Genomic DNA, 22,124 nt, shown 5'->3' with positions numbered 1-22,124 from the left:
CCACCCCAGATTGCTATAAAGGAGAGGACGTGTTGGCAGTTTCATGGGACTTTAATGGCTCTCACCTTTTTCTTCTCCAACACACCCCAAAGACAGAATATTCCTATTAGAAACACCTCACACCAGCGATAGTTCTCAGTGTGCGTGGGGGCTGTGGTGGAGAGTGAGTGTGCCAGAGGAGGAGGCTCCTCCCAGGGTGCTCTGGCAGCCTAGGTTTACACCCAGCTCGTGCATACCAGCTTGACAACTTCGAGTGGTGTAAGAATAAAGGTATGCTTGTGCGTGTGTGTGTATGGTGTGTATGTTTTATGTATTTGTGTATGTGTGTTTGAATAGGTGCATGTGTATGTATGTATGTTAGCATGCCTGTGTGCACACATAGGGCGTGTATATATGTATGTTAGCATGCATGTGTGCATGTGGCTGTATAGTGTGTATTGTGTGCGCATGTGTATGTATGTATGTTTGCATGCCTGTGTGCACACATAGGGCGTGCATATATGTATGTTAGCATGCATGTGTGTATGTGGCTGTATAGTGTGTATTGTGTGCACATGTATATGTATGTATGTTTGCATGCCTGTGTGCACACATAGGGCGTATATATATGTATGTTAGCATGCATGTGTGCATGCGGCTGTATAGTGTGTATTGTGTGCGCATGTGTATGTATGTATGTTTGCATGCCTGTGTGCACACATAGGGCGTGCATATATGTATGTTAGCATGCATGTGTGTATGTGGCTGTATAGTGTGTATTGTGTGCGCATGTATATGTATGTATTTTGCATGCCTGTGTGCACACATAGGGCGTGCATATATGTATGTTAGCATGCATGTGTGTATGTGGCTGTATAGTGTGTATTGTGTGCACATGCGTATGTATGTGTGTATGCACGCACATGTATACACATGTGTGCACATTGCCCAGCACCAGCAAATGGTGTCTGTTCTCACTCCGCCTGATCAAAGCAGGTCCACGAAGGGGTGGGAGCTGTGCACGGAGAGGCACTGGCCCCCCCAGCTGTGGCATCTCCACACACCCCCAGGCCTAGCTGTTCCCAGTGCCCGGCCCTTCCCTGCAAAGACCCTCCTGTGAGTCCCTCAGGGTGTGTTACATGACCAGGTCCTCTCACGTCAGAGGGCCTGCAGAGTAGGCCTCAGGGAGGAGGCCGTGGTTTAGGGCAGAAGGACGGAGCAGGGACAAGCGAGGTGGGGGCCTGGCAGCCATCCTGATCCCCCCTGATCCAGTGCCCCAGGCCACAGCCGACCAAGGAGAGCGGGCTCCTCAGAGGCTCTGGTGAGGCTCTCCGCCCTTGCTGGCATCTCAGCGTCCCAGTGCCTGCCTTCTGGGCTCTGAGGGAGACCTTGTTTGTCTTCTCTCGAGCCCGCTGCGTGCCTTCAGCCCCGGGTCTCTGAAACGCAGCCTTCCAGTTGTGGCTGGGTCTGTGGAGAACTGCTCTGGCGTCAGGAAGACCAGGCCACTGCCCCACAGCCCAGGCTCAGGGTCTGGAGCCCTGGACTTGGAGGCAGGTGACCTCAGTCTGAATGAAGCCTACATCATTGTATGGTCAGTGACCCGAGCCGCTGAACACCACTGTGATGTCATTTTACAGATGAAGAAACTGAGGCTCAGAGAGGATCGTAACTTGTCCAGGTTTTCATGGTGGAGGATCAGGATCCAGGACTACTTTGCCTGATTGCATAGTCTGTGCTCTGGGTCATTGGACAGTGATTGCTTTTACTAGCTCGCTGCGTGACCAGCGATGAGTGGCTTCACCTCTCTGAATTCCAGCTGCTCTTCTGGGGCAGAGGGAAAGTGCATTAGTCAGCTGGGGCTGCGTAACAAATACCACAGACATTTATTCTCTCACAGTCTGGAGGCTGGAGGGCCAAGCTCCAGGGGCTGGCACGGTGGTTTCTCCTGAGACAGCTCTTCCTGGCTTGCAGACAGCTACTTTCTCACTGTGTCCTCTTGTCTGTGTGTGTCTCCCCAGCATCTCTTTCTCTGCTTATAAGGACACCAGACGTATGGGATCAGGTCCCCACCCCTAAGACCCCATTTAACCTCAATTACCCCTTAAAGGCCCCATCTCCAAATATGGTCACAGTGGGGGCTGGGACTTCAATACATGAATTTAGGGGACACAATTCAGCCCATAACAGCTGGTAATGACAATCATACTGTGAGGCTGAAACCCATCGATACATGTGAACGTGTTTTCCTGGCACCCCGTGTACCCAGGAGTATTCTTATTTCTCTCTGAAAGATGGAAAAACAAGCAGAACTGCCCAGGATCGCCAGCACCGCCTGGGTAACTCTAGTTTGCACCTGGAGCCCACAAGGGGTGGGTTGCGGTGGAGCCTCAACCAGCATCAAGGAGGGCTGTTCCCACGGTCTGGGCCCATCCTACGCCAGCTTTGGGGCCCTTGAGAGTCACCTGGGGACATGTTAAAATGCGAATTAACATGTTAAGTGCTCCATCTGGGGCGGGGCCTGAGCCTCTGCATGTCTGTGCTGCTCCAGTGCGGTCGTGTTGCTGGGCTGCAGACCCCCCTTGACGAAGCAGCTCCTCAGCCCTGACAGTTTCTGTGTCCGACTCACAGTCACTACAGCTGACACTTACGTCCCCCTGCCACCTGCCAGACGCTGTTCCCGATGTTGCTTGTGCTTCCCAGAACCCCCAAAAAGAGGGCACCATGGTCACTATTATTATCTCCATTTCATAGGTCAGGAAACAAGCACAGAGAGCACACAGCTGAATGACGGAGGGAGGACTGAGCCAGGCTCCAGGCCCCGCTCTAAGCACCGTGCAGACAGCGGCTTGCTTGGGGTGGGCGAGCAGAGCTGAGTCCTGGAGGCACAGCAAATCCAGAGAGTAGGAGGCGGTGCGATGCTGTCTTGTGCAAGTCTTTATTATAGGACACCATTTTGCAGATGAGGAAACTGAGGCACAGAGAGATTCAGCCTCGGAGGGCAGAGCTGGGCACAGACCTGGGGCTGCCTTGCTCCCACCCCAGCCTTGATCTGCACACACGGCCTTTCTGCTCCTCCAGGCTTCTCCCATTCCACACCTCAGGTCTCAGGCGTGGCTCCTGTGCCAGTGACATCAGCATCACCTGGGAACTTGCTGGAAATGCTCCACCCCAGACCTGCAGAGTCCACTCTGGGATGGAAGCAGTCATCGGTGTTAACAAGCCCCAGGGACTCAGCCCAGGTCTCGAACGCTGCCCTCGGTTACTCAGCTGGCGCATTTGCTCCTCCCTTGGGCTTGGGCTCAGTGACTGCCTCCTCGAGCTGAGCCGCTGGGTATCTCACCTGGCTTCCGATTTTCTGCATTCATGCCCGGTTTCTCAGAGCCCCCTGTGGCAGAGTCCTTCTTCTCCAAGGGCAGGAGCTGGGCTCAGTACCGCTGGGGGCAGGCGCCACGTCTCCCCAACAACCTTGAATTAACATTAACGTTCGGCTGTGCAATTCAGAGATGGGCCGAAATCCAAATGCTGGCAAATCGTCCTCAGGTGATGAGTTATTTACAACAACAGGATATGTGCTAGACTTTTCCTGCATCCTTCAGCTGATGAGACGAACCGATAATTAATTATCTGTGAAGGTGGGAAAGCCTGTGTGGGGGAAGCTCTTTGCCAAGGACGTGTTTGATCACAGGTGTCTCCCCTCCAGGGCTCTCCAGGACCCTCTCGCCCCTTCTCCGGCTCTGCCCCGGGCTGGCAGGAGCTGTGTGGGGGAGCGGAGGGCAGGTCTTGCTAGAGCTCCTCTCTGCAGGCTCTCAGGGAGTTAACCCTGAAACTCCCTTCCCGCCTTTCCTCGTCTTACAGCTTCTCTGTGGTGTTCATGCAGTTGGCCCGCTCCTCACTGAAAGCTTGGCCTCAGTGCCTATGCTCTCACCTTGTTCCTCTCCTCCCACCACTCCCCTCAGACCCCTGAGCGCTCCTTCCTTCAATGCCTGTGCCCCTCTGGTCCCACTGGGGCCTGCTCTTCCCGCTGCCCGCCTTCTCTCTTCTCTCATCGCCATCGACACGCTGATGCCCCCCAGTCTCAAGCCCCCTCCCACACCCAGTCTCCACCAGCCTTCTGGACCTCTGCCCTCTCATGACCCTGGGCATTTCAGCCTCAGTGTGTCTCCAGTGGGCCTCATCTTCCTGTTGCTGCTTCCTCCTGCCTTCCCAGGCCCGGGGAGTGCCACACCCCGACCCCCCGGATGCCCAGGCCAGAAGCTTGGGCACCATCATCCCCTTTGTCCTCACCCCTCACATGGATCGTTTTCACAAGGTTTTGTCAATTCTGCCTCCCAACTATTCCTCAAATCTGGACATTTCTTCCATCCTCCTGGACACCACTTCACTGTAGCCCCCTTTGTTCTCCCCTGACTGGCCTATCTTTGCCCCCTTCTAATCCCTCTATGAGTGTAACTGGATGCGTTTAAACTTGAATCTGATCTTGTGACCGTCTTCTTCTTATCTCCCCACCGCGCGGTGTATGCGCCGCACCCTCTCGGATGCCTCCTTGAGCTCCCTAGTTGGGTTCAGGGCCCTCGCCTGGGCTCCCTTAGAGCCCTTTGCCCCTCCTGTAACAATACTTCTACTCATGTTACAACCGTCTGCTCGTCTCCCCACAGACTCTCACCCTGTCACTCTTGCGTCCCCAGCGTGCAGCCCGCAGTATCTGTGGCGAGAATCCCTTCCTTCCCAGCTGGACGGGTCCTTGTTCTGGGCGAACCGTTGAGCCGTCTGAGCCCCACCTGTGCGATGGGTCCCTCTATGACCTGGAGAGGGAACGCACGGGCGCGTGAAGAAACTTGTGAACAGACACCTCCTTTTTATGCAAATGGAGGCATTTCTGTGGGGGTGTGTTTCTGTTTTAGCTGTAGCTAACCCCTTAGCCTGCGTCTGTCCTCTGATCTCTATCCATTCTGAGTTCAGGGACTGTCACAAAACCAGGAGTTCCTGGCAGGGACATCCTCAGTTTTAAGGAGTGAGGTGGTGTCCCAGCAGGACCAGTACTGTCTGTAGGCAGCACTGAGTCCTTCCGACCACCCTTCTCTGGCAGAGCTGCTTACACTGAATTTCATTTAGTTTCTACAACAATGCGGGTTATAAATGATCATAAAATCACAATCACACATGGACTTGTCCACGAAAAAAATGATAAAATTAAATCTGATTGTCGTCCTCTTTTTCCAAGTTTTCGCAGTGTCTTGGTTTGTGTTCGCTGGCTTGGCTTGTGGTCTGCAGTGATCCCCAGCAGGCAGGCAGGGGCGGCTGCCAAGGGTTTAAGATCGCTCTGTGGGAGGAAAACAGCATTGAGAACATTCTCTCTATGACTTGGTTTGCTCTGGAAATGGGTGAAGACGGCTGATCTTCGTCTTAGTTGGGGCATCAGAGCAGACAGCCCTGTGGGATCCCGGCGTGGGAACCAGCCACAGTGCCATCTTGTTGTGATGAGGGACAGTGGCAGGGGTGGGGGCAGGGCAGGGCTGGTGCCCTGCCAAGTGAGCTGACAGACGTCGGTGGGCCAGGGGGAGCCAGGTGTTCCTCCGTGGGGTGGGTGGCACAATGAGGCATGGAATGAAGCCTTCCTGGGCCTGGCTGCTGCTTCCTTCTCTTCCTTCTCCTCCAGCTTCGTGTTTGAAAGAGGCGCGAGCTGCCTGATAGACTCCCGCCTCTCCTTGGAGGGTGCTTCTTCGAGGGCGGCTCTGCCGCCGGCCCACACAGCCTGCCGCGGGCACGGGTGGCCTTGTTCCTGAGATGCCGTTATGCCTGTGTTACAGGAGGTGGCTCCTTATTTGGTTTGGGGGGCAGGAATCAGAGCTGGGAAGCACCATCTTGCTGGGATGGAGGAAAGACAATCTCTCCTTCTCTGTAATGGCAGAGTGGAGGGGCCCTTGGTTGAGTTCAGGACTGACAGAGGTACCATTTGGCCTCCTCTGTTCTGTACTGTGTGTCTTTTAGGGGAAGTGTGTGTTCCTTTGGAAAAGATATCAACAAGTGACTGGTATCAATCATATACATGACCTTGAAGAGATTAAGATAAGACCTATAATTTTTTAATCTCCTCTTAGGGGTGTGTGTGTGGTGTTAAATGGGAGGTATACTGGATTACATGTCCATCAACCAATGTGATCTTATTGTTCTCTACAGGAGATGTCGGTGACAAAGGACAGAAAGGCAGTGTGGGTCGCCATGGAAAAATTGGTCCCATTGGTTCGAAAGGTATTTCCGATGCACTTCTTGCCTCATGGTCCCTTGCAGGCCCTCAGCACCCGGGCCCTCTGAGAATGATCACAGACTGAACGGTCTCCCCTGGGGGTCTTGTTTATTTTTTGTGCTTTATATATGATAAAGTCTGTCCTGGTGTGTGCATTTGGGGAGGGGTCAGAGTTAACTGATGGCTTTGTGCCCACCAGGGCAGGACAAGTACTTCCCAGTCTGCAGGACTCACGTGCCGCCCCGGGGGGAGAATCAGGAGCCGGTGCGCCTGGGCAAGACTGACTTTCCATCTGCCACTTCCTTAACCAGTTTAATAAAACCACTAGAGCCCCATTTGAGTAACAAAAGGACAGTGCTCCAGAAACACTGTCTACCCACCTCTGGCTTTCGTGTCTTAGACTTTCTGAGACCATGGGGCCGTTCTCAGTGAGAGCGAGGAACAGGAGGGCAGCAGCGGTGCTAGTGACAACATGCCTGCGGTTTCCAAATGGTGTCCATCTTGTGACCTCGTCTGACTCGCACAAGCCTGGAGGGGGGCAGATCAGAAGACTGAGGCCCTGGGCAGTTAAGGCTCGGCTCAGAATTGCGCAGCTCTCCCACCCTCCATCCTCACTCCGGCAGCAAACGTTTTCTGAGCCCTGGATGATCCCTTAGCCATGCTGGGCTCCGGAGGGCACAGCCGGGGGAAGAGTCAAGGAGCCCCAGTCCGTGAGCTCTCAGTGAGTGGTCCCTTGGAGGTCTCCCAATAGGTCCTGCCCTGGGTGCTAGAAATGAGGAGATCGGGACCGGGAAGGCCAGTGTTGGTGCAAAGCCGCCGAGAAGCGCAGGTGAGGGGGGATCTGCCTTGTGGTCTGCCCAATGCTGGAGCCTCATTAACTTGCCTCGGGGTTTGAGCTGTGATTGGGTTCAAGTGGTTTGTTCTGATTGGTTGCCACAGACCTCCCCGAAGCCCAGCTCATCCCTCACAGGAGGGGGCCTGGCCAGGAGTGTAATGGAGAGTGCGGCCAGCTCAGCTGAGCTGCTCGCTCCTCCTGGCAAAGCTGTAGGCGGCACGTGCCCCAGGGATGGCCGACTCACTAACGAGCACAGATACGCAAGGTGTAAAGGGGGATATGGATGCTTTGCAGAACTTTAAAAACATTGTGGCAAAATATTTGTAACATAATATTTGCCGCTTTAACTATTTTAAGTGTATAACTCAGTGATATTAAGTACATTTGCCATATTGTACAGTTATCACCGCTATCTGCTTCCAAAACGTCTTCATCATCCCAAAGAGAAAGCCTAGACTCATGAAGCAATGACTCCCCATCCCCTCCCTCCAGCCCTGAGAAACCGCTACTCTGCTTTCTGTCTCTATGAATTTGCCTATTCTAGGTATTTCAGCTAAATGGAATCATACCAGATTTGTCTTTTCGTGTCTGACTTATGTCACCTAGTATACTATTTTCAAGGTTCATCTGTGTCGTAGCATATGTCAGAATTTCCTTCCTTTTTAAGGCTAAATAATACTCTATTGCATCGATGGAGCACATTTTATTTATCCATGCATCTGTTGGTGGACATTTGGGTTGTGCCCACCTTTTAGCTATTGTGAAGAATGCAATGGATATTGGCGTATGAATAGGGATGTGTTTGCTTTTAATGTACAGCATGTGCTCTGGATAAATGTCATGTCTCACCAAGGGAAAGCGTGCTAGAAAGACCCTTATTCAGCTTATCTTACTTGATTTGCTTCATCTTTGAGATTTCCATCCCAGGTCCTGGTCAAGTTGACCTTTCAGTGGTTTTCAAACCCCTGACGCTGATAAAAGACCACAAAGGCATCAGTTGGAAGGAGCCTGCCAAGTGTGCTCCCTCCCCAGGGAAATGGACTATGCATCTACATAGACAGAAGAGTCGCTGCCCCCTCACTGTCCCATGCCAGCTGAGACACTCGGGTTCTCTCAGGGAGAAGGAAGACAATGCTTGAGGACATTCCTGTGACTTTAATATAACTATTCACGTTCTAATTTTAGAATAGCTAGAAAGCTTAGTTGCAGGATTTCATTCAACCCCCTTGTTTTAGAAGTTGGCAGACATGGAGGGCAGTGTCCTGTCTCAGAGGAGATGGAGCCCAGGTCTCCCGGCGGCTGAACCCTCCTAGGACGCCATGTGCCTCTCAGAGAGGGGTCAGGAGGACTCCGACCTCAGCAAGTACTGAGGGTACTCTTTACTCTGTCCGGACTAGATGGTCGCTAAGGTCCACTCCGGCTCCACGATCACATGTTCCATCTGAAATTTCCTGCTGTAATGAGGGACGGGGATAGAAGTGGCATCAGATTTAGCTGCTACTTACTCATGGTGTTAAGGATTCATGACATGATACCTGCAAAGTGTTCCATGAAACATCTGGGATTTTCCAGAATTGGCTTAAAGAATGATCGTCTGATAATCTCTAAAATCCCACGGTATGTATATGTTCCACATCACATAAATAGAGCCTGAAGAATTAATTATCTATAGATCGTCACTCCCAAGTTCACAGCAAAAAGAGGGTCTGGGAGAAATCTCTGGGCATTGCACACAAGAAAGAGCATTGCTGACCTTGACTCTTTTGAACTCGTGAACCACGTCCCAACTCTGCTTGGTGACTCTGACCTCAGTTTTCTCTTTCAGGTGAAAAAGGAGATTCTGGTGACATTGGACCCCCGGGCCCTAATGGAGAACCAGGTATGGCATAAAGGGTCCAGGGATTTTTAGAACACAAACTAAAAAAGTGTCAATTGTGACATAAAACTGCACTAGGCTGGAAAACGAGCACATGTAAGTGCCGTGCGCTCTCCTGCCTGTCACACCCTCTTGTAGACGATGTCAGTGTCCATCCCCTTCTGCCTGAGGATTTTCACGTCCTTCCTAGGACTGTAGCCTGCTTTCCAACTACAGATGATCATGCCTCGTACGCAGTTCGGCTCAGATATTCCCGTGCTAGAGCTCGCTGTTCTCGTTTCTGAATACCTCTCTGGCGCCACAGGATCTGCCCCTTCCTCTGACCACCAAACCGCTCAGAACAGTCATCCTTGCAGCCCACTCCCTATTCCCTCCGCTGAGGCTCCCCCCAGAGGTCCCCAGGGACCCAGTCCGGCTCATGGACTTAGCCCACTTCCCTGCTGACCATCCCTGCCCAGTGTCCTTGAGACCTGGCCACAGGCAACCTCCCCGTCCTCTCTGCCTGCTCTCCCATTGCCACCACTGCTTCCTCTCTTCTTTGCAGAGCTGCCTGCCACCCTCTCCTCTTTCTGCACGTGGCCGTCACCTCCATGGTGGCCCTCACAGTGCAGTCCCACCGGTCCACTTGCCTGCATGCCTCTCCTCTCGTCCTGCTGCCCGCACCTTCCCTCAACCCCTCTCCCTTCAGGGGACGCATTTCCCATGTGGCTACGTAGGCCGGCCATCCTCCAACAGCCTCTCCTTCCCCAAACGCGGTGTCGCCCGCCAGACTGTACTGCACGGCTGTCCCTTTTCTTATTCCTGCTGCCACCACCTCATTCAGGCTCTCCTGACTTCTGGCTGGATGACTGAAATGCCAGTCTAACTGGTCTGTACTTTCCAGTCTTCTTTCCCACGAAATGTTGACCACGAAAGACGCTTAACAGATACTGGATTTAGAAGGAAGACCCGGTGTTTGAATAACTAGAATATTCTCCCAGTTAGACCCCAACCCTCTTTTCTGCCTCCAATGGATATGCTCGCCAGTCAGGACCCACAAGGAAAACCAGTGGAACCCAGTGTGGTTCCCAGTGGTGGGGTGGTGACTGTCCCTTCCAGACTGATGTGTCTGTGGGGACGTCCTGGTATCCACTTGCTGAGTCAGCCTGTCTTTCTCCCCCTCCCACATATCGTATCTTCACTGGATCTCACAGGGACAGTGCCATTCGGAAAGTGGTCTCTGCGACAGGTTTGACTCTCAGAAACCAGGGGAAAAGAGGCATTAGATTTCAGAATAAAAAGCCCTTGTTTAAAAAGCTCCCACACCACCGCAGAGACCAAGGCGGGGAATGGCGGCCTGAGGAACGGCTTTGCCCCTATGAGTTCAGTCCCTGGAGGTGACAGCAGCCTGCTCTCGCGGCCACGTCCCAACACTCAGCACATCTGAGTGGGGAGAAGAGGACCCGGCAGCACGTGAGAGGTGTGACGGGGAGCACATCCCTTGGATGGGCCTGTACTGCGAGATGAGGGGGCCAGTCAGGCCTCCACAGCTCAGACACTTGCAAAGGAAGACGAGGACACGAATGCTGGCTTCTCTCTGGAGAGATCACTGCAGAAAGCCTCAGTGCCTCACACCTCAGTGAACTGGAAGACAACATTGATCTTTGATAAAACTTCCATTAAGAAAACCCAGACCCAAGCCCAACAAATGTTGTTTCAAATGCCCACATGTGCAAAGGACCTTTGTGTGTGGGAAGTGGGGGGTGGGGGGGGGTGGGGGGACGTGTTTTGGACTCTAAGAGATGGAGGATGGCTGAGATTTTGGAAGATGGGTTCAAACTTCCAACAGACATGTTCAGACTGGAAGGCTGGGCTGAAGGTGGGAATTTGGCAGGAAAAGATGACAGGTCCGCAGGCAGGCTCACAGCAGTCAAAGGACAGGGCCTGGGAGCTGGGCAGACACTGCTCCTGTTCTGGTGGAGAGGGTGCAAGCCAGCAAGGCCTGGATGGACCCCCCGCACCTGTGAAGGCCCAGCGAGGTTCCGAGGAGGCTCTTGACAAAGTGGAGCTCTTCACAGGAGGAAGACTAGGGTCCTCACCAAGGGGCCGGGAGAAACTGCCTCATCTGAGGACGGCTGGCAACGCTGGGATAAAATTCAGCTTATCAGGCAGCCGGTAGGACCTGTTGAGGGGCCACGTGTCCTGGACCCTCTGCCCCAGAGGGATCAGTTTTTTCCAGGGGTTTCTGGTCTAGCCAGAGGGGCACAAACGTGAGATTCTGGAGCTAGACTCACCCAGATGTCTGGGACTCGCTGGCCCTGTGATGTTGGCCACGGTGACCAGCATTTTACGGGCCTCAACGTCCTCACCGTCAGACAGGGAAGACTCCAGTACGCAGTCATCAGCCCCCTCCTGTCATCATTTAAATACAGTCACGTTTTTCCTACTTTCAAACAAAACAGGATTTGGAAACCCGCCCTGACGCCTGGCCCCTCTAGGGGCGCCACACCGGGACCTCGGGCGCGCAGGCTTTATTCGGGACTTTCACATCCTGCCCCCCCGTTTCTGCCCCAACGCCCCCCCGACACTGCGCCTGCGGAGAAGTCCCGGCCGCCGTGCGGTTGCCTGGAGGGGCTCTCTCAGGCCTCCCCCACCTCACCCTTCCCAGCCCCGCCCCTACCCCCGCGCATGCCCACAAAGCGCAAATCTACACCCCCGCCCGACGTCGACTCCGATTCTCCGGGGTCGGTGTAGCGCTCCTGTTCCCAGCCCAGCTCCGGCTCCGCGATCGCAGCGCCTCCCGCTGAGTCACTCTCGTCCCTGGGCGCCTCCTGCAGCGCCTTCTTCCCGTTCACCCGCATAGTCAAACAATTACGCTCGAATTTGTCCTCTTGGTTTTCCCCACCACTTTTCTCAAATGTTTCGTCTTCTCCCCATCTTCACTGTCCCCCCTGAGCCAAGCCAGCACAATGCTCTCTCGGCTGCTGTCATACCCCTCCGCTGTACCCTCTGGTTCCTCTCGGGGCCCTGCGCCCCCAGTTCTTTCTTCTGTGGCAACCAGGGCGATGTCTTAAAACATAAGTCGGATCTTGGCTCTGCCTGTTAAAATCCTTCCACTGGGCTTCTCCTTGCCTTTAGGATAAAACCCGACATCTCCATCATGGCCTCGAAGGCCTGCGTGGTCTCTGTGGAAATAACCTTTATACTCGGGGGAGGGGCGCTTAGTTTTTTTCTGAGCCCAACCCCTTGATTGATCTTCAATCTGTAATCACCGGCTCTCCGCAGGCATCCCGTGTGAGTGCAGCCAGCTCCGGAAGGCCATTGGGGAGATGGATAACCAGGTCACCCAACTGACAACTGAGTTAAAATTCATAAAAAATGGTATGTCCTTCTCGATGCTTCCCCGCTCCCTGGCCCCCGCCCCCTGAGCCGCAGACATGGAGCTCTCTGCGCTGCCACCCGCCTGCTGTCTGTGTCTGTTTTGTGTGTGTGGCGTGCACTGAGTTTGTTTATAGAAATGCAAGTGCTCACTTTTCAGCACTGCCCTCCCCCGCAGCTGTTGCCGGCGTGCGAGAGACAGAGAATAAGATCTACCTGCTGGTGAAGGAGGAGAAGAGGTACGTGGATGCCCAGCTGTCCTGCCAAGGGCGAGGAGGCACGCTGAGCATGCCCAAGGACGAGACCGCCAACGGCCTGATGGCCGCCTACATCGCGCAGGCCGGCCTCGCCCGCGTCTTCATCGGGATCAACGACCTGGAGAGGGAGGGCACCTTCGTTTACTCCGACCGCTCCCCGATGCAGACCTTTAACAAGTGGCGCAGTGGCGAGCCCAACAACGCCTACGACGAGGAGGACTGCGTGGAGATGGTGGCCTCGGGGGGCTGGAACGACGTGGCCTGCCACATCACCATGCACTTCATGTGCGAGTTCGACAAGGAGCACGTGTGAGCGGGCAGCCGGCCTCCTGAACCTTCGCTTTTTGCAGCGTTGTTAGCAGGGCCGCTCCACGCCGGCGGCGGCTGGCGAGCTGTAGTCAGGAGAGCTCTTCCCGACAGCATCGTCCCCTCGAGAAGCCCAGAGCCTCCTTAAGTAAAAGGCTGTTTTTTTCTGAACCTTAGAGAGTGGTGTATGCTAAGGAGAAAAAAAGCGTTTCTTGGGTGTTATTTCTGAGGAAGCAAAGTTTATTACTTGTATTTTAGCCAAAATTACATAAATTTTCATTCTTTAATTATTACTCAGAATTGCTCTTGCCTTTGTCCAAACTATAAAATAAAATCTTTGAACATTACGATAGTTAAGTACAAACAATGGTAGCGGGATCTTAAATTACTGTCTTCCTTTTAATTTCTATATGGAATAGAACCCACGTAACTTTGACCAATGTTTCTGTAAATTGTGTTAAAATATACATTCCTTTTCACTATTGTCCCAGTAGAAATAATTTTGCTTTGCTGCAAACCCAGATTTCAGGAAAAAGAAAAATAAATTCTCCAAACTTGACAGCTGAATGTGTGGTTTTGTTGGGTTCTCTTCATTTCTTCAGTAGCTGTAGTGGTTGCCTATTGCTGTATCCTGAATTACCCCAAAACTTAGTGGGGTACAACACAAATATGACCATCTCACAGTTCCTGTGGCCCAGGACTTTCCCCAGGGCTTAGCGGGGCCTCTGCTGCACGAGCTGCAGTCAGCCATGTGGCTGTGGGCAGGATTCAGTCCTCATGGGCTGTCGGACTGACAGCCTCAGTGCCCAGCCACGTGGACCTCTCTGTGGGCAGCTCCCCACATGACCCCTGGCTGTGTCAGAGTGGCAAAGAGGAGCCAGAGCGAGAGAGCAAGCACGACAGTTCCAGTCTTTTGTAACCTGGTCTGGGAAGTGACGTCCATCCCCATGGTCACCATGTTCTCTTTGTTAGCAGCCAGTCCCCAGGTCCAGCCTGCACGCTCAGGGAGGGGACTTCCTGAGAGGGGAGCACCGGGAGGCGGGATCCCTGGGGACATCCGGGAGCTGCTGCCATAGTCACCATAGTTCTTTTCCTTTTTGTACATCAGAATCTCCAGTAAAAAAAACAATAGACGTCTTCATTTTTCAAAGAAAACACAAACGTGCACATACAAAGGAAAACTAGTGGGGACTGTGGGGAGATGGTTCTCCAGGGGCCTCCCCTGTTCCTGGGGGTCTTTCGAGGGAGGCTTGACTGCCTGCTGTTCCAGACCATCCTCCAAGGGTGTTTGTATGGCGGACTGCCTGGGAACACCAGACGGTGTCTCCTCCCCCGGCCCCCGCAGAAAAGGGCGGATCTGCCGAGAGCTTCTAGGTCCCTGGGCAGGCATGGTGACTGTCCAGCATAATAAGGACGCTGTCTCCCTTCAGAGGGCAGGGCTGCATGCGGCCCGCCCACTGGAGAAGGCTGGGCTTCCCTGAGCTCAGGGGCCTGTCCTGTAACTGACCCACTGCAGGTGTTAATGGGTCCTCTCCACGTGCTCTGCAGGGGCTGGAGCTCAGCACATGGGTGAGTGCTGACCCTCTGGCTGCGCTGTTACAGTAGGTAGCAGAGGGCTTAAAGCAGCAGAGTTCCGCTCCAGATTCCTGCTGGAGCCCCCACAGCCACCTCCGGGGATGGGAGGTGTGGGGGCAGGAAGATTGGCGTCACGGGCCTGTGGGGCAGCCTGGCATTCCCTATCCATTGCCCAATGGTCATCTGGCAATGAGCTCGCCTAGGTGCCCCACCTCTCATAGGATGGGTGCCTCCCTTGTGCCCAGGGGCAGATCCAGTCCATGAGGGCCCAAGGCTTATGGGATGTAGGGGCCTGTTCCAGAAAACGGAGGCAGCATGGTGACCGTAGTACGGCCGGGGGGGCCGGGGAGGAGCCTGAGCTCCAACAGCCTCGCGGTCATCGCCTCTGCCCGTACAATGGCTTTCGCTCACCCAGAATGGAGTGACCGTGGCTTTATTCTGGGCAGGTCAGAAGTGAGTTCTCCCTGCTTATGTGCTCACTGTGCGCCTCTCTGGGTCTCACTTCCTCATGTGTAGGTGAGGAGGTCACATGGAAACACCTCTGTGCTCTGGTATTGCTTTCAAATCTCAGGTGAAATTGGAGGGAGACCAGCTGATCCACATCCCCTCCTGTCGCTCCCTTCGCTTAGCTTTGCTCCCAGGGATCTGTGTTAACAGTCACAGGGGAACGGCACTCAGGCCTTTGCTCGTACCCGGGTCACATGCCTCTATAGGATTATCATCGTTGTGAAGCAAACTCGATCGGATGTAAGCAACTGGGCCTGAAGACAGAACCGTTGCCCCTAATTTAACTCCCCCAGCTTTCGGGAAAGGGCCTATCGTGTGGACTGCAGGAGCTGCTTTGCAGAGTAGGGGGAGGCGGCCTGGCTGAGGCGAGAGCCGGGGCTTATTAGGAGCTGCAGTGAGCCGTGGCCAAAGAGCTGGTGTCCGTATTTTTTCAGAGCCCTCCGTGAAGCGTGGGCTGAGATGGATGAGCACAGAGACACAGCCTGCGGCAACCCGGCAGGTGACTGCAAATCTGCATGTCCACACTGCCATCCAGTGGTGAGAGGGGATGGAGGTCCCCAACAAAACCACATGGAGTTTGCAGTGCTGTGGAGGATTCCGAGGCCAGCTAAGCCGCCAGCTACACAGATGCTCCAGGGAATTCTTTTGGATGGTGTGTGTATGTGTCTGTGCGTGCGTGTGTATGTGTGTGTGAATGTGTGTGTGTGTGAGAGAGAGAGAGAGAGGAAGGGGGGGAGGGGGGGATCAGTTAGAGACCGAGGGGGCAGGGCTATGCGGAAAGAACAAACGGCAGCAGGGAGGGGACGAGGGACTCTGGCCCCCAGACCCAGTGGTGGCACCTCCTTCACAAACACTGGAGCACGCTCCATGTGATTTCTCATTTTCAGTCTGAGTGTGTCCCCAGGGTGGCAGCAGCCATCAAGACCCACAAACAAAAGACTCGTCAGGAAAAGGATTGACGGTTTTGACTGTCGGCAGAGAGATAAGCTCCAGGAAGGGGATGCCGTTCCTCATCTGGTCCACGTCCTTGCAGCACTGGGCACAGAGGCTGGGTGCAGGGGAGATCACGGGAGGGGCCTTCTTCAAGGGCAGGCTGAGCTCCTGACAGATGTCATGTGGCTCTCCATTGTTCTTGTCCCTGGGGCAGCCATTGTCTGGACGTCCCCCTCACCCAGACTTGAACAATGGCTCTCCCCGTCTCTCCATGTGGCTCAGCTACCTCTGGGGACAGGTTTGGACAGTACACCCACCTTGCTTCCTTGGGGCGGGGGGTGGCAGGTGAGGGCCGAGGGGCGATCATCAGGCATAACCCAATTCAATTCAGCAGATCTGAACCAAGGATAGAGGTGTTTCTTAGCTGTATCAAGAAAATCTATGTCTGGCTAATTTAAGTGGAAAGGGAATTTGTTGAAAGCTTTTTGGGAGTTCACAGGAATTTGGGAAAGACTGGAAAACCTCTTGGTGCTCTGTGGAAGGGAACAAAGCCTGTAAATCATGCTTCAGACGGGCCTGCTGCTGCTGTTGCCGCTGCTGCCACTGTTGCCGTGGAAGGTGGCGGTAGCTGCTGTCTCCCACCTCACTAGCTCCCCACTCAGAGACTGAGGGGTGGTTCTGGTTGGGTACCTAGGTCTCCAGGGCCATTTTGTGTGTCTGCACAGGTTGTGCACTGCACAAATCCAGAAGCACCACACATAGAACATACCACACGCGGTAGCTTTGTATGTGTCTGTGTCCTGGATGTAGAGGGGGCTGGGGCAGCACAGTTTGCAGTGTCTATGGTGGGAGGAAAACTCTGCTTCCCAAGTGTGGGGATATCCCAACATAGGCATCAGTTAGCTTTTGCTGTGTATCAAACCACCCCCAAACTTAGTGACTTTAAACAATAACCATTATTTAGTCATTACCCGTGGTTCTAGGGGTCAGCAATTGGGCTGAGACCAGCTGGGTGCGGCTGGGCTCACACACGTCCCTGGGCAGCTGCTGACATGGCTGGCATGGCTGGTCCAGGACGCCTCGGCTGGAAGGCTCATTCTACAGCTGTCATTCTCATCCTCAGGTGACCAGCCTGAAGACGTTCACAAGGTGGCAGCTGGTTCCAGAAAGTGAGCTTGGGTTTGCACGAGGCCCCCTGAAGGCTAATCTCACAGCTGGAACAGCATGGCTTTGTTGCCTTCTATGGTCAGGTCAGTCATAAGGCGAGCCCAGACTCAAGTGGTTGGGGAATAAACCCCACCTTGTGATGGGAGAAGCTACAAAGTCTTGTGGTAAAGAGATGCGGAGGATCGTGGCCACAGGTGCCATCTGCCACACTCGGGAAGGAAGTTCACATGTGGCCAAAAATAAGGACAGATGTCCATCGTGACAGGATTCTGGGAGAGGGAGGGCATTCCAGGCGGTCGGTGTGGGAATCGGCAGGTGTAAACAGAAGGGAGAGTGCCTGCGTGGCCCGGCGAGCTGGCAGCTGAAGCATCCCTTGCCTCTCTCCCTGGAGGTGCAGCCAGCCCTGCGAGCTGGGGTAGGTCCTTTGGCTCAAAAATCTCATCAGGGCCTGGGAGGGGGTTGAGGCACAAGGTGGGTGTCGAAGATGGAAGTTTCTAGTCTTGCCCTTGTGCTCAGGTGGGGGTGGTGCTCCTGGTGACGAGGCTCAGCCCTGTCTGGGCATGCCTCTGCCGTTGGCCATGCTTGCAGTGCTGGGCCCGGCCTTTGCGACCTCAAGGGGCACCTCCCTTCCTTTCCTCCCACTGGCAATGATGGTGCTGAGGTAGCACTCTGATGACGTCCAGCCTATTGTCAGCACATCCTATTTCTCCTTTCCTGGCTCTCGCAACCTCTGGGCCACAGTTGTTCCAATTCCAACCCTTCCTCATCTTTCATCCCACATCAGACTTCCCTGCCTGTGTCAGCTGTCTGCTGCTGCATAACAAATTATCCCACAGTTCAGCAGCTCAAAACAATGCCCATATATCATCTTACACAGTGTCTGTGGCTGGAGAATCTGGGAGCAATTTAGCTGGTGGTTCTGGCCCAGGGCCCCTTGCAGGCCACAGTCAAGCTTCCACTGGGCTCTCAACTCAAGCCTCTGGTAAAGGATCTGCCGTTACACCGACTGCCATGGTCCTCGGCAGGATTCAGTTCCTCGTGGGCTGTTGGTCAGAGGCCATCCATGGTTCCGAATCTGGGAAGTGACATCCCACCACTTTTGCTGTACTCTCTTTGTTAGAAGGGGGCACTAGGATCCACTCACACACAGGGAGAAGGGGTTACACAAGATCAATGGCGTCTCTTAGAGTCTGCCTACCTCGTGCTTGGTACACACATCCCAGAAGAGTGTCTGTGAGGGTAGGTAACTTGAAGAAATTGGAACCTTACAAGACTATCACAGTAATGACAGCACGGGCCTAATCAAAGGAACAGGGTCCCAGAGACCACTGACCCCTCGCGGCCGGAAACAGAAGGAAAGTGACGGATGTCACCTCCTGTGCCTGGGACAGCGTGCTTTCGTTGGTGCACACGAAGCCTGCAGCCCGTTCTGGTGGGAGATCAGCCAGTGTCCTGCTGCCAGCAGAGCAGTGAGCTCCCACCTGCAGTAGGAAGAGCAGGCAGAAGCTTGTCCCTGAGGAGCCAGCCGTTTCGTTTCCCAGCGTCAGATCCATGCATAGGGAGGGGCGCCTTCTCCAGCTAGGGGTGGTGTGGCTCTCTGGATGAGCCCACCCAGTGTCGCCAACGCCTCCCATGAATGCAGGCTGCATCTCCTCTCTCTCGCCTCCGGGGAAACCTGGGGGACACATGGACAGTGGCCTCAATCTATTCCGTAGCTGCACCGTGTGCCCCGGCCTTCTCACCAGAAATCCTCTGTGTCCCGGCAGGACTATGACGGAGCACTGAGCCCCTGTGGAGCTCCAGGAATGGCCTCATCTCGGGCTCGGGCCACTGCTCTGGGACGACCACTGCTTACTCCTCTTCTCCTCACCCCCACAGGGCCGTCCAGGAGAACGTTCTGCAGGGGTGGCAGGGCTCCACGTCTATGCTGCCGCGTGAGGCACTGAGCATGGGGAATTTAGCTAGGGAGACAGAGGGTCTAAAGAGTTAGTTTCATTTAACTCTCATCCAATTAATTTAAATTTTAGATGTAATTTTAAGTAACTATTGGCTACCATATTGGGCAGTGCGGCTTTGAGAGCCTGGTTCTCGGTGTGGTCCACGACGAGCACTCCAGCACTGCTCTGGAGCTCGAAGAAGCGAGACTCTCAGGCACCCCCTCAGATCCGCAGAGTCAGAATCCACACTTTCACAGGGTCCCCGCGATTCAGAAGCACAGCAGCCTTCAGGAGCCGGGCTCCAGGCGCGGATGTGAGGGTCAGGGCAGCCTTCACTAGCTGCTGAGCATCCTTCTGTGGCTGTTCTCTATGCCGTGGCCTAGACGTAGTGAAGCTGAGGAATATAAAGGGGCCTCTGTGTTTTGCAGTTTCCTGGAGGCAGTGAGTGAGCAGGGAGCCCTGGCTGCCAACACGGGGAGAGGTCACGGGGGGCAGGACATTCACGATTGAGCGCATCTCTTAATTCATTAAAACACAACCTGCTACGTAGAGAAGCATGGGATGTGGTTTATGTTCTTAAGGATTTCATCTGGAAGGGCAGACAGAGCTGTCCACGTGGGTCTGGGACCTGGCGGGGGCTGGCTGCTCCCACAGCTGGTGGGGCTGGGGGCGGGCGGGTTCCTGGGGGTGGCACGGGAGCCAGCCTTTCCAATGGTTTTGCTTTCATCAGGGAGGGATGAGGGTGCTGGAGGGGAGGAGGGCAGGCCACGCCCTGGGAGAGAGAAGCAAGGAAGGTGCTTGGCAGTGTCCTGACAGACTCTTCTACGTGCAGACCGCACCTGCCCATGATCACCTGTGCACACTCGAAGCCCACTTGGGTGTTCTGAGTTCCAGCTCTTGTCTAGCCACTCACGACTTAGCTGACCTTGGGTAAATCTCCTACCTCCTGAGCCGCAGCTTCTCCATCTGTGAGCCAGGATCACATCACCCTGCAGGGGGTGTGACAACGAATGAGGTCACCTCTGCCCCGCGCCTGTCAGGTGCATCTGTGTGTGTCAGGTGGGTGCTCAGTTCCCGTCTCCTGGGCCAGGGGCTCCGAGGGCAGGGACACGTGTCTTTGCTGCACACCACGAGGCGCAGCACACATGTTACGGCCCAAGGGGTGGGGCGGGGGGTCGTCTGCCGGCTGCAAGATATGCCAGTAGTCGAGAGGCGAAGTGGTAGGAGAGAAAGGGATTTATTACAGCTTGCTAGCGAGGGGGCAGATGGCCGACGCATGTCCAAAAGCACATTTTACAGAACGAAGACTGCAGGCCAGTCATGTAGAGGGCTGGTCTCCAGGTAGGGCGGTCATCTGGTCTCTGGCTGGAGGCAGACGTCTGGTCTTAGTTCCTGATCATCTTTTGTTTTACCGGATGTGCGTCAGAGAGGGGAGCAACGCCTTATACCCTGATCTTTCCCTTGTCATTGATGACGGCTATCAGCATAGACTCTCTGCCCGGGGGGCATCACATTCGTAAGGAACTCAAAAGAACAAAGTTATCTACCTACAGCAGCTGGGAGGGGCCATAAAATCTGCAGAGCGTGTACATCTGCTGGAGGGCCCGCATCCAGCTGGGCTAGTTAATCAGAGGTCATTCACAGTTACAATGTGGTTTCTTTTCTACAATATGGCTTCCCTTATGTCAACCTTGTGTTGACAGGTATCACACACTTGGCAAGGTGTGCTTTCTCAGGGTCCATGAACTCCTTTCAATCACATGAAAATTTCACGAGTATCTGCATTTTCCTGGGGCTAAGGGCCCTTCCCCTCGGTCAAATCCCCCACAGGCTGTCTTCTTCAGAACCATCGCTGGAAACCATTGCTGAGTGTGCCAGATAAATGCAAGAATAGGAGCCTTCTAGAGACAAGACCGACTCAGAGTCACAGCTGGACGGGGAGGGGGGACTTCAGGCCCAGGCCGGTGCTGGAGGGACCTTGTTCGGCTATGGGCCTTGGCCAGCCGTCCTGCAGAGACTCTCCGGGCTCCTCCGGGGGAGGGCTGCTCCACCTCGGAGCCCCATCTCCCCACAGCCCTTGTGACATCACACAGGCACGGCCAATCTCCAGAAAGCTCTGTCTCGCTAGCTCAGGCCTCTATAAATTCTCTCCTGGCTGAGACCCGAGCACCGTGGGACCTTGGCTGGCTTGTGGGGAGCAAGAAATCCAGTCCCAAACCCTGAACTTCAGACTTCTGGGTGAGGTCGGAGTGCCGTTTATAAATAACTTGCTATTTTTAAGTTGTCATTGCCAAAAGAACAGGGGGACAGCAGAGATGAGTTTAATAGAGCAATGAGCATTTGACACCTTGGGAAGGTGAGGGTGGGGCAGGTCACGGCAGACACTGCCTGGGTGCTGTTGGCTGAGTGGTATGGGGGTGGTCCAGCACCAGGAATCATGTTTCCAGAGTGGGGAATGGCCCCGGAGAGAGGTGAGAGGCTCTGGGCTCTGGTCCCTGTGCTGCTGGGGTTTAAGTCACGTGACTTTGGCCTTTACAGAAACTCTGGAAGAACTAAGCCCATTGGTGAACTGAACCTATGTCCAAAAAAAATAGCCACGCATTCGAGCAAAATTTGAATGTATATGCATCAGTTTAGCACGGGATCTCACGTGCTGATTTCGGGCTCCTCCGTTTCCTGTGTTAGCTCACTCTGGGTGTGTCCCAAACTTGAATAAACTTCTTTTATTTCACTGTAAATCTCAGACTTTTGGCCAAAGGTTTTTTAAGGAAGTATCGACAGTGATGACAAAAGTCCCTGGAGCCCCTCTTTGACTTGCTGGCTTGTCAGAGGAAGAGCTCTCTCCCACATTTCCTGGGTGCATCCTGTTGGGTCTTTTCTTATTTTAAGGCAAATGCCAAAGGAAAAAAAAGAGGAGGGAACAGTGCTCGACTGTGTGAAATTTCAAGATTATTCTTTTCCATCAGAAGAGAATAATTGCCTCACCTCAGTGGAATAACCCGTTGCAATGTTCCTCGTTTCTGATGAATAAATTGCACTTTGCACGCAAAGCTTTAGCATATTCACTGTACATCACAGCCTGGCCTCAGTCACAGCTTGTCTCTCTTAAAGGGCATCCTGTTCCTTTGCGTAGATGTATTTAAAAGCTAAT

The 22,124-nt window shown here is 54.0% G+C and overlaps 2 protein-coding genes across 8 annotated transcripts in view; both read left to right on the top strand.

The window, feature by feature from the left end:
* The window catches only part of COLEC11 (collectin subfamily member 11), a 37,022-nt gene extending 23,609 nt beyond the window's left edge, over positions 1 to 13,413 (top strand). For 2 of the 4 annotated variants that reach the window (XM_070236748.1, XM_014731318.3), the window contains 4 exons: positions 6,157 to 6,228; positions 8,884 to 8,937; positions 12,199 to 12,294; positions 12,452 to 13,413. In XM_070236748.1, the coding sequence (XP_070092849.1) occupies positions 6,157 to 6,228; positions 8,884 to 8,937; positions 12,199 to 12,294; positions 12,452 to 12,861 (632 nt within the window). In that variant the 3' untranslated portion in view covers positions 12,862 to 13,413. The remainder of the gene's footprint in view (positions 1 to 6,156; positions 6,229 to 8,883; positions 8,938 to 12,198; positions 12,295 to 12,451) is intronic. The other 2 variants (XM_001502880.6, XM_070236749.1) reach the window with 1 other exon arrangement.
* Positions 13,414 to 21,052: 7,639 nt separating this feature from the next.
* Positions 21,053 to 22,124, top strand: part of ALLC (allantoicase) — a 36,981-nt gene continuing 35,909 nt past the window's right edge. The window contains exon 1 of one of the 4 annotated variants that reach the window (XM_005600233.4): positions 21,053 to 21,211. The gene's annotated coding sequence lies outside the window, so the exon portion shown is untranslated. Of the gene's footprint in view, positions 21,217 to 22,124 lie in introns of all 4 variants that reach the window. The other 3 variants (XM_001502861.6, XM_023619610.2, XM_023619611.2) reach the window with 3 other exon arrangements.

This window comes from Equus caballus, chromosome 15 (assembly GCF_041296265.1).
Source record: "Equus caballus isolate H_3958 breed thoroughbred chromosome 15, TB-T2T, whole genome shotgun sequence".
NCBI lineage: Eukaryota > Metazoa > Chordata > Mammalia > Perissodactyla > Equidae > Equus > Equus caballus.
This window is presented reverse-complemented; position numbering and strand designations above follow the sequence as displayed.